The sequence below is a fragment of the Lissotriton vulgaris genome, chromosome 12 (genome assembly GCF_964263255.1).
Source record: "Lissotriton vulgaris chromosome 12, aLisVul1.2, whole genome shotgun sequence".
Taxonomy (NCBI): domain Eukaryota; kingdom Metazoa; phylum Chordata; class Amphibia; order Caudata; family Salamandridae; genus Lissotriton; species Lissotriton vulgaris.
In genome coordinates, this window is record NC_141700.1 from 281,254,890 (window position 1) to 281,269,241 (window position 14,352).

General features: G+C 41.6%; 1 protein-coding gene across 2 annotated transcripts in view; it reads right to left on the reverse strand.

Moving 5' to 3' along the window:
* Positions 1 to 14,352, reverse strand: part of LOC147673965 (NACHT, LRR and PYD domains-containing protein 3-like) — a 526,755-nt gene that overhangs the window by 442,967 nt on the left and 69,436 nt on the right. Inside the window, exon 3 of one of the 2 annotated variants that reach the window (XM_086945049.1) lies at positions 7,232 to 7,401. In XM_086945049.1, the coding sequence (XP_086801175.1) occupies positions 7,232 to 7,401 (170 nt within the window). Of the gene's footprint in view, positions 1 to 7,231; positions 7,402 to 14,352 lie in introns of those variants that run through there. The other variant, XM_086945050.1, reaches the window with a different exon arrangement.

Genomic DNA, 14,352 nt, shown 5'->3' on the forward strand with positions numbered 1-14,352 from the left:
TGACATGCCAATGTTTAAAAAGTCGTTGACAGAATAAGCAAGATGTATGGTTTTATCTGCTCCGAGATGTGACCTAAAGTCAATCGCAAGATGAGCAGCGTGGCTGCTGCTGTGTTCTTCCAGTCCATGGAAAGGGCGCAGATGGGCCTTGCCTTTAGCACGCCAGCTCTGTGGATACACTACAACAGTCTTAAATAGACATCTTCCTGCCAGAGAATGACTAATAGTAACTGGATCACCGACCAAGATGAATTCCTGGTCACGTCCAGTGCGACAGAAGTTAAAATGGCGTAAAGCTCAAAGTGCAACAAAATCTACTTTCCAAACTCACCTGACAGGAGTCAAAACAACCAAGCACTACATTAACCTCCACGTATCCCCCACCTATTCCGAAAACTAACGCTAAAAATCAAAGGCTTGAAAATGGGTAAGTACAAATTGTTTTACAAGAAGTAAAAACAAAGTACAGGGACCTTAGAAAGCAGCTAGTGTGGATAAATAGAAGAAATACCTCCCTGGCACGATAAGAACAGAAACCGAATTTAGAAATCAGATGGGAGAAGCTGAAGTGGGGGAGTAAAATCAGGGACTACCATTCATTTTACCACAGAATTGGGAACAACAAGAGAATCTAGGAATACTGCGTTCAATTCTGCATGTTTTTTCCTCTTTTGGGGGAAACAACTGGCCGACATCTACACAGATTTGGCACCTGCTGTGAGCACGTGGCACCAAGTGTGTTTTACTTTCTTGACTGTGGGGCGAGGCCTCGAGCGGGAGCAGGAGAATTGGAAGGTAAAGGGAGTTTTACTCCAGCTGGGTTTTTAGGTCTCGCTAGAGCCAGCTCATGCACTGCTCTGGCGAGAAATTTTGTAGCTGGTTTTAAAAGTGCTACCCATGCAGCCATCAGCTTGCTATTACGCGCACAAGCACGCGCAACATGCACAGCTGCCATCTGGCTTGCTGTAATGGCTCAATAAGCCTTACAGCGCGCGCGTGAATCCCCTCCCCTACCCCCTCCCTTCTACCACTCCCCCCTCGTCAGCTTCATTTTTTTTCCTTTCACTTTCGAATTGGTAATTATGTGATGTAGTGTTTCACGGCGATGCAGATCACATTGCAGCGGCAAAGCTTGCCTCGGAGCTGTGTAAAGCTCTGTTTAAACATTTTTTCGGGACCATTGAAAACAATGAACTGAAAATACTCTGGCCACTTCTTCACCGGCCATTTGTCAACACTAATTAGTTTATAGAGACGTGATAATCTTGATGTGCTTTATTTAGAAGTCACCAATCTCTTAAAAATGTGTAGGATTGCAGCAATGTCAAATGCTTGTTCTTATCAGAAAATTATTCATCTTCACAGTCATTTGAAAGTAAAGTTACGGCACAGGCTTGTTTTGCACTGGAATGAACACCTAGAACTTTTACTAAATCATTTAAGACTGCAGTTAGACCCACAGACACGAGTGACTATAATACCTATAAACCACTGTGTGACAATTACGCATGAAACAAATATACAATGAACCATAACGGGTTTACAATGAAAAAAAAGCAGTTGGAAAGAGTTGAAAATGCTACATTCTTCGCAAAGAGTCTAGTCCCAAGCGTAGGTTTGGCAAATCAGTTTAGTAGTTGGTGAAGTAGTCAAATTAACAGGATAACTACTCGTAATATATAACTGCTCCAATCAAGGCTAAATGACAAAATGTTTTCAATAAAACATTATTTTCTTACACAGTAGTAGAAACCCACACGTTACATACTTAACACAGCGGTAGTAGGGCAGCAGAGATCGATTCAACAATGCCTTTATGTTTCAACAATTCTTCACTGTTGAGCTTTCATGGGGGTGCGCCCCCTTTGAATAACATGTTAGTACAGTCCCGCGTGACGCAGATAAAATATTTCTGCTGAGTGTACCGTACAGCTTGGCGCTTTGTGGTGTTCGATGTCAGGAGGGGGGTGTGATCTAAGGGGGCGGTTGTCATGTCTCGGTGATTAATGAATCTCTAGAGTGCATAAAGACAGGGGGAGGATGCACCCACAATATTTTTTCACCCCCCTGGACTAGGAATGCAGGCACCATTGTGTATCTTCGTGCACGGTCACCGAGTTCCTGGTAGTAGGGGAATTTCATACACTCTCTTGACACGAATAAAACTGTCAGGTAAGTGACAGAGATCAAACAGTCAGACGCTCTTGTTTGAAAAGAATAGCTGGGGCACAGTCATCTACAAAAGAGATTTGTTGCGGTCTAGGTAGGAAGTTCCAGGAGCAGACACTAGTCAATAGTATCATTTTTATCACCAAACATTTTGGTAACTAAACCGTACTGTTCTCGTCTTTTCAGAGCTTGCTTCATTACAGCTTCTAAAAGCTTTAGTTTAGACATTGTACATCACCCCTTGTGTTTTCTGATGCTTGTATATTTACAGCTTCTAAAAGCTTTAATTTAGACATTGTACTTTACCGATTTCAAAACTCGGTCCCCTAAATACCGAATGGCTAATTAGACCATGAGTATGATGTGGAGCGAGTCATATTTACTTGTAAATATACTAATAAATAAAAAAAAAATAGCTGAAGTTTTAAAATATACAAGGTAAACAGAAAAGATGTGCAGGATATGCAAGGATTATAAACCTGGTGTACATGGAGAAGGTTACCTCTCGTCCCACTCTCGTTGGCCGCCATTCACTTGTCACCGGGCTACAGATCATAGACCACATGACTATGTAATGAAATGCCTCCAAAGGCTTGTCGTTTGTCCTTTCACTTTGTTGAGGGCACAGTGCATTTTTAGGTCTTGCCAGTAGCCAGACGAATAGTCATTTTTTGCTGAGTGCTACGGGCAAAAACAAGGTCTAGATAAAGATATCACGTCGACCAAAACTCAGGACTGGATCGCTGTGTCCTTAGTGAGATGGTGTGATGTAGTTACCTTTTACATACATCAAAATGTATAAAAAAAATATGTGTATGAAGCAGTTTAGAAAGTGGCCAGATAACTACACGATGACAAGACACCTCTCCAGTTCAGGACTTTCATTCTCCAGGTGTAGAACTTTCCTGGGACGTAAAACAAGGCACTAAAGCCCCTATGGCAGAGATCTCAAGATTATCAGTTTCATGTGTGTGTAGCTCATCAAATTAATTTTGTTTTCTTTGCATCCAGGGATTTGTGGCCCTTTTGATCACATTCATAAAGTCAGAACTACAATTCCCAGAATGCAAAGAAAAAACCTGACCCGAATGAGCTACTCATACCCGAACCTGCGAAATTTGAGAACTTTGTTCACCATATGTCGCAGGTGTGGAGGTCATTTTAGATTGTGCCTTTGGCAGCCGTGGTCGAACACACCATCAAACACACCTTGAAACAATGATATCTAAAAGAACACCACAGGACTCTTAAAGTGGCGCTGGAGTGACTTGGAGGGATTTATTTGCATAGCTGCCAAGCTTTTGCATGTTAATCCCAATTTTAGCCAACAGCAAGCTACATTCTGGGACTTGTAGTTTCTTATGTAACGTTGTAAGTATAAGCTCAAAAATCCAAGTAGTGTGGGTTAAAACGTAAGAAGGCACCTTGCATTACATGCTGCTACTTAGTATGCAAAAGGTTTACTCTGATTTTATTACAAATAAAACCTTTACATGTCACATATGAGCCTCCTAAGTAGCTCGTGGGTACTTTGGCCATGTAGAAAAGAAATCGTACATATTGGCTCTATTAATTTGAGGACCCACTTCCGTCCCATCAACTAAAAACAAGCATTGGCATAGCCAATAGGTCTCACCTTTGGGACCTTTTAAGTGTTTAGTCGTGCAACAGTTGTTGTTGCACCTAGAATATTGTGCTGCATAACTAAATACTTAGACGGTCGCAAAAGCGAGACCTATTGGTTATGCCAATGCTTGTTTCTTCTTTCTTCTTCTGATTCTGTATGGGGTGGTGTGAGGATAGGACACAGCAGTTGCCCGCAGCTCTTTATTTAACTTCAGGTCTGGTTCCTCAGGGCACAGTATTATCGGCTCAAGGGTTTGCGGACACAATTTTTATGGACCTGAAAAAACTAGAAAACATGTATTTGCCTAGAGCAGTATCCCCCCCAAAGATACTGCATGGGGCATCTTGCAATGATGGCCGACGGTGGCTATCCCAGTGTCCAAGCACAATATGTCACATGCAAACATGAAAAAGAATACATTAGACAGAAAACTGTACACATTCCAAACACAACATAGATTTATATCAGCAAACATGTGTGCCATTCCTATCATCGCTGGCAACAAACTGCAACACAGAAGGAAAGCACAGCACATATATGAACTAGAAATGTCTCACACACATGCACTAATTAGAAAATTCTGCATGCAGCTTTTAATGACACAACATGGATTTATGAAGGGAAAACACTACTTAGGAGACACATCACACGCATTAAATAAACAGTAATACCCAGCATCACACAAGGGGGGCTAAACTTTACACTTGCCCTCTTAGCCACCTGTTATTCTCACACCAGCTTCTGTGTGTTACCTATAAATCACCTCCCTTTTCACCAAGAATAGCTTCTTAATACATGATCCGAATGTTAACAAACATTCTGACTCCATATGTCAGCATATATTTAATGCATGGTTACTTACAGGTGTGTTTCTCTTAGTCTACGACCTCCCTGTCACAGTCCTTACTTCTACGAGTGTCAGCTCCTGCCCTCAGCCTTCATCAAGCAAAAACCAAACACACATATAGCTCCCATCCCTTCCCTCTAGGTCACACCCACATCCTGTGGGATATACAAACACCGACTGCATATCCTGAAATCCTGTAATCCAAAGCCAAACACAGGGAGGAAGGGATGGGAATAGGAACCAGGACTGTTTCGGGAAGGTCGTAGACTCAGAGTAATGAAACTCACCAGTAAGTAACCAGGCATTACCTCCTCATCCGACCTCTCCATCACAGTCCTTACTTCTATGAGCTAATACCCAAGCAACGAAATCAACTTCATATACAACTGGTGCAGAAACAGAAATATTTAGTTAAATATCTACTAATTAACACAACAGTAATTGTGTACAGAACTCAAGACTGCATCACCAAAACTAGTTGAAACATCACCGCCCAGTACCAATCAGTAATGTGACACAAATGTGTGTGGGAAACTTCAAGTGCTGGCCCTACAAATATCCTCCATAGAAGCACCCTTCAGGCTTGCCCAAGAAGCAGCCACCCATCTTGTAGAGCGACTCTGAACTGAGCCAGGCATTGATTCTCCCATGAACTCATATGCCACAACAATAGTCCATTTCAACCACCTACTGAAAGTAGACACAGAAGGCTTCAGACATTGTCCTACTAAACCAAATGTTACAAACAGGAAATCTACCTTATGAAAAGCACTAGTTCCATTCAGATACACACAAATGGTATGACTTACATCCAATCTGTGCACAAGAACTACATCTGCTGTCTGAGGCTAAAACAAAAAACAGTTTAAACCAACTCCTCCAAGCTATGGAAAGGAGAAGACACCTTAAGAACAAACGTAGGATCTGGGTTCAGAACCACCCTATCTGGATAGCATATGAAAATGGTTCCAGACACAGCAATGCTCCTAATTCCCAAACTCTTCTTGCAGGGGAGATGTCCACTAGAAAAATCACCTTGAAAGTGAGAAAGCTAAGGGAAACTTCTTCCAAAGGTTCAAAAAGTGCAAATCCCAAAGCCTGCAACACCAACGGTAAATCCCATCTAGGAGTTTGCAATGTTAACACCGGTTTCTTAAGAAAACAACTCCTCAATAGCCTTGTCACCAATAGAACCAGGATCTCACACTCTGGGTCTCCAAATGCTCTAATAGCTGCCCACTGTGCATGCAAACTGGAAACTGCCAAGCTCAAACCAAAACCATGTTTAAGAAAGGCCAACATTTAAGCTTGCCCACAGTTAAAGCTGATCAACATTACCCCGTACACCATCTTGGAAAAGAAAACCATTGCCTGGCATAAGACTCAAGTGTAGATGGTTTCCTGGATTTCTGAATAAAGAGAGCAACCACTGGATAACAACCCAAAGCCACATGGCTTAGCCTCGCAACAGCCAGCCTGCCAACTGTAATCTGGTTAGACCCTCCTGAGACAGATTGGGAAACCTCAGTGGACACGGACAAAGAGGAATCCCCCAACATGGTAATATTGCCAACTGCAACAAGAGAGGGAACTAAGGCCTTCTGCTCCAGCCCGAAACCTCCAGAATCACTGAAGCTTTGTCCAGTTTGATTTTGGACAGAACCCTATGAATCAATGCAATTGGAGAAAAAGCATACATCAGCCTCTCCCCCCAGTGAAATGACATTGCATCCACCTTCCAAACCCTGCTCGACTGACTCAAAGAGCAAACTTTGTCCCTAAACGCATTCTCTTGAGTTGTGAATAGACCCACTTTTGGAACTCCAAACCTTTGCATCAAGACTCCAAACACTCCCTTTTCTAATGCCAACTCCGACAGGGAAGTAAAAATCCTGCTCAAGCGGCCGCATCTCTGTTTAGCACCCCAGAAAGATGAACTGGCCTCAGAGACAACAGATTCAGTTCTGCCCACTGGAAAATCTGCAGAGCTAACACATTCAAAGACGCAACTCTGTCTCTCCCCTGATGATTTATGAAGCATACCACCAGTGTATTGTCTGTACCCAACAGCACTTCCTGGTGCAACACCAACAGAAGAAACTGAACCAGTGCCAACTGCCTCGCATTCAATACCCTCCAGCTGGAAGACCTCAGAGCCTCTTCTGCTGATCAGAATCCCTGAACTGAGTCTTGAGCTAATAGTGGCCTCCAAACCAGCTCGCTGGCATCCGTTGTCAAGATCACACTCTTCTGGTTCACAAGCGGAGAACCCTTCTTCAGATTCCCAACATCCAACTATCAATTCATCACATGTGAGATGTCCTCACCCACCGGAATCATCTTAAAAAAAACTGGGTTTCTGGATATGAAGTCAGTGTTTTTATAACCCACAGGACATGGGTGTGGCCTAGAGGGAAGGGATGGGAGCTGTATGTGTGTTTTTTTTTGCTTGATAAAGGCTGCAGGGAGGAGCTGATGCTCATAGAAGTATGGACTGTGACTAGGAGGTCAGACGAGGAGGTAATGTAACTCAATGTAGAATAAATTTAGTTTCACTGTTGTTTTCGTGAACAATTCGAGAGCTGTACCTGAGCCTCCTGTGCATTGATGACTTTTCTGTAGCAAAGTTCACTGAGAACAGTTTGGAGGTCGATGTTCTCAATTACGTAGACAATGTCAGGCTGAAAGTACAGACATAATCTTCTGAGTTCGCTCTCTGAATATTTGGACAACTTCGAATGAAATTCCTGGATGTCGCCTGGGGGAAGAAATCACATTTGTCATTTTGTAGCAGCTAACCATTTTATTATTTAAGAGTTAAATGCGTAATTGCACATTAAACATTTAGTATATTACAGCTTATTTATTATACAAGAGACTATTAAAGTAGGTGGGCATTTCATTGTACAGAAGACACTGCAGTAAACGGCAGGCAGCTTTAGTATACAGGGGACAACAACTCCATTACAATCGAAAATACTCACTTAAATATATACATATAAAGTTGCAGTGCGGGCACGAAAATCAATGTCTGCATTGGAAATTTAGTCTGCTCAAGAGTTTGCATATGCACTTTAAAATCTGCTCTGATATGCACTGTGCTGTTTTTAATATATTTTTATCACAATTTTATCCTGTACTTTTATGGCTCAAAGTTCTGAACCGAATAAAGAATGTATTAATTGATATTGATATGAGATAATGAGAGCTAACTAATTAATTAATAAATTCTAATTTAATCAGTTATTCCATTAATTAGGTATAACTTTAGCACTCACATAATTAAACACAAACATGCTCATTAAAATAAAGCTTAGACATTTTGACATGGCACCTAGGCCACTAATACAAGTTGCACGGCACTCACGGTGCTAACTCTGCCCATGTAAATACTCGTACCAGGCAATAACCCCCCCAACGGTATCCTGCATTTACGAGCTGAACTCCACAGAATGGGGAAGGACTGCGCAGACCAGTTTCTACCAGACATAAAGACGCATGTAATTCCCAACTCTATGGAGTTTACTACTTCCTTTCACTACCTGCTCTGAGCAGGTTCTAAATCTGAGCAGGGACTTCTATGCGGGGCGGAGGCAGACGGAAGGGAGCAGGGAAGGCTAAAGAGGGGAAACGTGGCTAAAGGGAGCAGGGCCTGTTCCCTGCTAGCAAAGCATGAGGTCAGGCGGCTCTGGGAGACAAAGCCTACCTTCTAGTGCACCCAAAGTCCAAAGTGGCAGATTTACAAGCCCCTTGCACCACTTTTGCGTCACTTTTCCCATGTTACAAATGACGCAAAAGTAGAGCAAGGGGCTTGTAAATCTGCGCCAAAGTATTTTACCAGCCTGTAAATGTATTCCGGTTTTCCCACCCTGGGAATACCAGATAGGAAAACACTAGGCCATTCGTGATCAGGCAGAGGGGAATTTGTCATACAGGAATTCCACTCCGCCTGACTCATAGTGAGTGTTTCACAAGTTTGAAATTAAAAAAAAGGAACGACTTGTTTACCAAATTTCACCATGCTCATTTTCAAATTCGACAAGGTCATGCCTAGCATGACAATTCAAGAAATATACTAAATACTGGCATTTGAAAAATAGCAGAGTTAAGTGACAATGTAACATATTTTTTTGTAATCCTATCTTACATATTGGTTCAAAACTCTTGGCTTCCTTTACAAATCATACCTAGTCTTTCCTTCATGGGTATCTTCTAAGAACACCTACAATTAAAGTGATAGTTTGCGAGCCCTATTCATACTTTAAGAATGTCCTTCCCTTTAAGTGGTTAGCGAAGCAAAGTGGTTGGAAAATGGCCCTCTCTGAAGGCTCATCCCAAACTTTTTTCCTTACTCCCCCCTCCTCTATTTCAGACCTTGTTTTTGTTGGCTTTAGGACTCTGAGCACTTTATCACTGGTAGCCAGGGTTAAAGTGCATGTGATTTCACCTCTAAACATGGTATAATTGGTTTATACATGTCTTGGCATATTTCATTTACTTGTAAGACCCTTGTAAAGTGGTATACCATATACCCAGGGCCTCTAAATATGCTACTAGTTGACCTGTAGCATTGTGCCACCCATACAAGTATTCTTTCAAACCTATCTCGAACCTGCAATTGCAGGGCCCTGTCTCAGGCCTGCCATTTCAGGGTGTGTACAATTTACTGCCACATCGACTTGGCATTTAAAATCACTTGCCAAGCCTTAAACTCCCCTTAATTACACAAGTCACCCCTAAGGTAGGACCTAGGTAGCCCTAAGGGCAGAGAGCCGTGTAAGTAAAAGGTAAGGCATGTATTTTTAAGTCTTACATGTCCTGGTAGTGACAAACAGATATATTCTTTTTTCACTACTGTGAGGCCTACTCCTCTCATAGGCTAGCATTGGTGGGAATACACTTTTAAGATGTAATTACTGATTAGTGATTTTGGTCTTAGTCTGTTCAATATTTGACAGCCAAATTAAATGGTCAGTTAGATATTTCACTTTCTAAAAGTGGCATTTCTGAAATATTAATGTTAAATCCAACTTTACCAGTATGGAGGATTTATCTTTACCATTCCAAAGGTATGAAACATGAACTTGAAAACCGAAAGTGCTTGGCCATCCGTTGTAATTATTTCTTTAAACACTGCTGTACTATAGAAGCATTTCATTGTGCCACCATCAGTCTGAGCGTTTAATTTGCCCTTTCAGCTTGAGAGTAATCATTCCTTGAAACCAAGTAATTTGACACCACAACAACGTAAGGCATTAACCCCTTCCGTGCGGGCGGTTTTCCCCGCCCATGCTGACTCCGCCTTGCGCGGGCGGAGTCATGACGGAACGGTTCCGTCATCCGCACAGCTCACCCGTAGTGCATGACGGAACCGTTCCGTCAGCAGCATGGAAGGGGTTAAAAGATCTCAAGCATGACACCTCAATTGTGTGTTTAAAGAAATGCTTACAAAGGATGGCCAAGCACTTTCAGTTTTCAAGTAAGTGCTATTAGTGGCACACAATTTAAAGTCTGCCTCAACACATAGAAAGGTAGCAATTAAGCGTTGGTGCCTCATTTAAAATCCTCTAGCTCAGGAGCCACAAGTAAGTTTATACCAAGTATTCTCATGATATAGTTGTGCTCTTAAAAATAAAAATAACTTTATTCCTAATTTAGTCATGCCTCGTTCATGTTTCAGACCTCACGGTCAACAACGTGAATAAATCGGGCACCTTATAATTGTGAAGAAATAATTATAAGGAATAACAGGTACACATTGCTTGTCTAAACAGAGAAGACAGAAGGAAAAATGTTAAATCAAAAAGATCCTTTTTAGGTCTCGCCTAGGCAGCGCATGCGCTGTCTCGTCGAGAGATGCTGTATACAGTATAGCGGGGGAAGCTCCGCCCACTTTCCGCCTTTCTTTCTGATTGGCGGAAATTCTAAATGTTGCATTCTGATTGGTTTTTGGGATTTTAATCCTGCCTCCTATGTCGTAATTTTTCTCCTTCCATGGCTATCGGCACCTTTTTTTTTATATTTCAGTAATTTTTTATTGAAAATTATATTTACATGGTGCAAAGGATATACGTGACTATTTTTTTTCCCCTGCCTCTCCCCGTTCCTTCCCGCAGTCCGTGACTTCTCTGACCACCACCACAACCCCTCTCCCTTTTGCATGTTCTTGGACGCCCGCACTTTTGTTTACAATGCAATAGGTCTTGTGTAATTAGGAGTCCTGTTGCATTTGTAAATGCTTGTTTTCTCCTGGAATTGGCTGGGTGAGTTCGCACTATATTTTGCCTGACCTGCCCTGTCCTGTCCAGAACGCAAGTGCATATGATGTCTTTTTTGTGCAGAAAGAGTTACTTTAATGTTTGCAACACTGGCCAATTGATGGCAGAAGGCAGAGACAGTACAAGCAGCGAAACGAAACAGGACAAAGTCAAGCGTGGCGGGTTCCACTCCTGCCTCCTCACCCGCAGAACACCCACCTGACTACACTCTTTGGTGTGGCTTTTATTTTTAACATTTGAACCATACTTCCCACGTACTTATGTTAGATGCTATTGTGATCGCGATGTTTTATGAGACTCTGTGCTATCAATACTTTTTACTGAGGCGCTGTAATGACCTCACGCTCACGTGAGGTATTGTAGTGAACACGTCTTTTTATGAGAATGTAAACTGTCAGCACAGCGACTATTAACTTTTAACTTGTGCCGGGAAAGGCTCGCAACTGGCGCAATTTACTTACTTCTACCCCTGATAACTATGAGTAAGGATATATGGAAGGAGCATATGTTTAATAATGATTGCAGAACAATAACAAGGCTTCTGTAATGCTCTGGACTCTTCAAACCGCTCTCATCTTTCTGACATGTCTACCTAAATCTGAATGCTCAGTGAATGCGCGCATAGGACCACATACACATTGACCGGACCACCAGCCTGTTTTTCGCATTTACTGGGTAAGTTGGACTACTTTTGTTACTTGGCCCCTCCACCCCCTCACCCACCATTAATAATGTGAATTGTAATTTAAACTTTCGGTGTTTGGAGTGTATGGATTTCTGCATTCGGGCTCTGACAATACCATAAGTTCTTCGTACATTCAATTTTATTAATAAAGCGCTTCTATGCTGGCTTCTTGGCGCTGGGTTGTATGACGTGCAGAAAAACTAAAAGTTTAGAGATTTCCTTTTGAAAAATTGGAATGGGCAAGACAAAGAATTAATGGGAGGGCCGAGCCCAGGGGTAGAGCTTGACTCTGAGAGCCAAAAGATGAGCTGAGTCATGACAAATTATTTGTCGCGTGAATGCTCTCTCTTTCTCTCATTCTCTCATTCTCCATCATCTGTTTCATTTTTCTTTTTTGCCCTCTTTCCACCTCTTCGCTTTCCCTCCCCCTCACATTGTCCCTGTTTATCTCTTTTTTCGTTTTACCTCTCACTAGTCATACGTCATGAGTAGTTGACTGTACTATATCACTCACAATACCTTTGTTCGCAGCAAACGGTACGGGAGGAAAATAGAGTAGTTGCCGTCTAAAGCATTTGTCAATCTGCTCCATTCTCCAGTCCAGATTACATAGCTACTCGTTCAGCTGTTTGACTACACAACAGTCCTTAAGTCGATCAGTTTCACGTATGTTTTTTCCCCCATGGCAGGTACATACACCAGAAAATCTCATAACATTTTACTTATTCTGTTAATGCTGTCACTTTGTTAGTCCACCTGATTGCTGTTTTAATATCTTTAGAGCTAAGATGGCCCATGGGGGTGAATGTTTGTGTCCACTAAATGTTAGTTTCTTTGCATGTGAGGCGTAAGCAGTGAATCTGTGCAGATGTGAAAAACAGATATTTAATCAGAACCACAGAACAGTGCCAAGTATGTAATTCATCTAATTAAATAGGCTGATGTTTTCTGTTGCAAAAAAACATTGAAACGTGCAGTCTGTGGCACATTGACACAGGAGATTCTCAACTTGGCTGTGATATGGTTCTATAGCACTCTTTTAACTTTTGAGCTGTAGTAATAAAAGCATGAATGTAATAGTGCCCATGCACCAAAGAATAGTTTCCTGAGCCATATTTTCACCTTTATGTGCATTGTATTTGTTGTGCTGTTCAGTGTAACAGGCTATTACTTATGACAGGCATCTGCTAGTCATAAGTACTACTACTATTTCTCCGATTTGAGATCGTGTGAATCAATATCTAATTGCCTTAATGAGTATTTCCAATGGAACATGCCTGCATCTCGCCATTTCTTAATGTGGGTACTGATAGACCAACACTGAATTGCCATCTAAATACTTCTTTATATTTTAATACACTCAAAATCCCAGAATGCATTATTCTCAATAGCGGTCTCCTTTTAACTTTGGTAAAATGGCCGCCGCTGTCACAAACGAACAGCAAGCGATTGAGGAGCACCATGCATATGCAGCAGAAGTAGACCGCTGACAAAGGTATGCAATACAAGCGGCCGCGTGAGCCACATCTGTTTGTAACTTAATCCCGTTAATCGCGTGGTGACTCAAAATGCGTTTCTCTTTTCAGAGAACGACGTACTTGTGATCGGAACACGCGAACAATAAAGGGAAAGCAATTCCGATACTCCACAGCCCCGGCTGGGGCCGTAGACTAGGGGCGTGAAGCGGTGCCTCGCTCGGCAAGGATACAGGTACGAGAGTTTTCGTATTCTGGTTCCAGAAGTAGATGCACGACATTGTGGTAAATCTTTAAATAACTATGCACTCACGAGTGTATTGCCCATGCAGGTAGACGTGGGATCGATTAACGGAAAGACAAAGTATTCCCACAGTGGTGTACATTACAGGTACGTTTTGTACATTATATATATAAGTATCCTAATTTTCATCTAAGCATTCCGGGTTGTGACAAGCAGGTCATGTGTTGTTTAAACAGGACTAAAGGCAAGAAAAGATACTCCTCTGCCCCTCCTTACATTGCAAGATCGCTCAGATTAAGGTATGAATCCCTTAAATTTTAACAATAGGTTTTTGCAATGCCCTATGATTACGCATTGTAAATGTGGACAATTCTTTTGTTCATTCCCTAGATTGTTTTTTTGTGCAAAAGTGTCCCCTGTTGAGACCTAAATAGGGATTGTGTCCACGAATAGAAATCACTACAGGTCAACTTCATAGGAACATACAGGTACATTTATTTTTATCCAAACGGTGCTATCTCTGAGAAGAGGCCAATTGGTTGTATTAAAACGCTGTTTTTCTACATCCTAACAGAAAAATAACAGAGCCCTGATGATAGTTTGGACACTCTTGGCCCAAACCTGAAACGCGTCGGCAAATCCAGCAAGAGCTAATCACAACATTTAGTGTGTTTCAGAACAAAATTGCCACATGCTTTCTTGCTCTTGTATTGAATTGGCTCTCTTCATGAAAATGATTTTTTGTTTATGAAATGGTTTAATATATTGCAAAATTGTGGCACTGCAATGTGTATTGTTTGTTGGATGTAATACTTGATGTTTTTCTTTTGGATAACTTGCAAGTGTTTTGTGTTAATTGTTGATTGAGTAAGATTGTCAATAATTTATTGTATTGTGTATTCTTTTTCTGCCATTCACAAAAACTTTCTAAATAATTTGAATAAAAGGTATAAATAAATATACCGGACTAGATTTAATGAAATTGTTTATTTGGTCCTCAATCATAAATTCACTGAGAAGGGGGCAA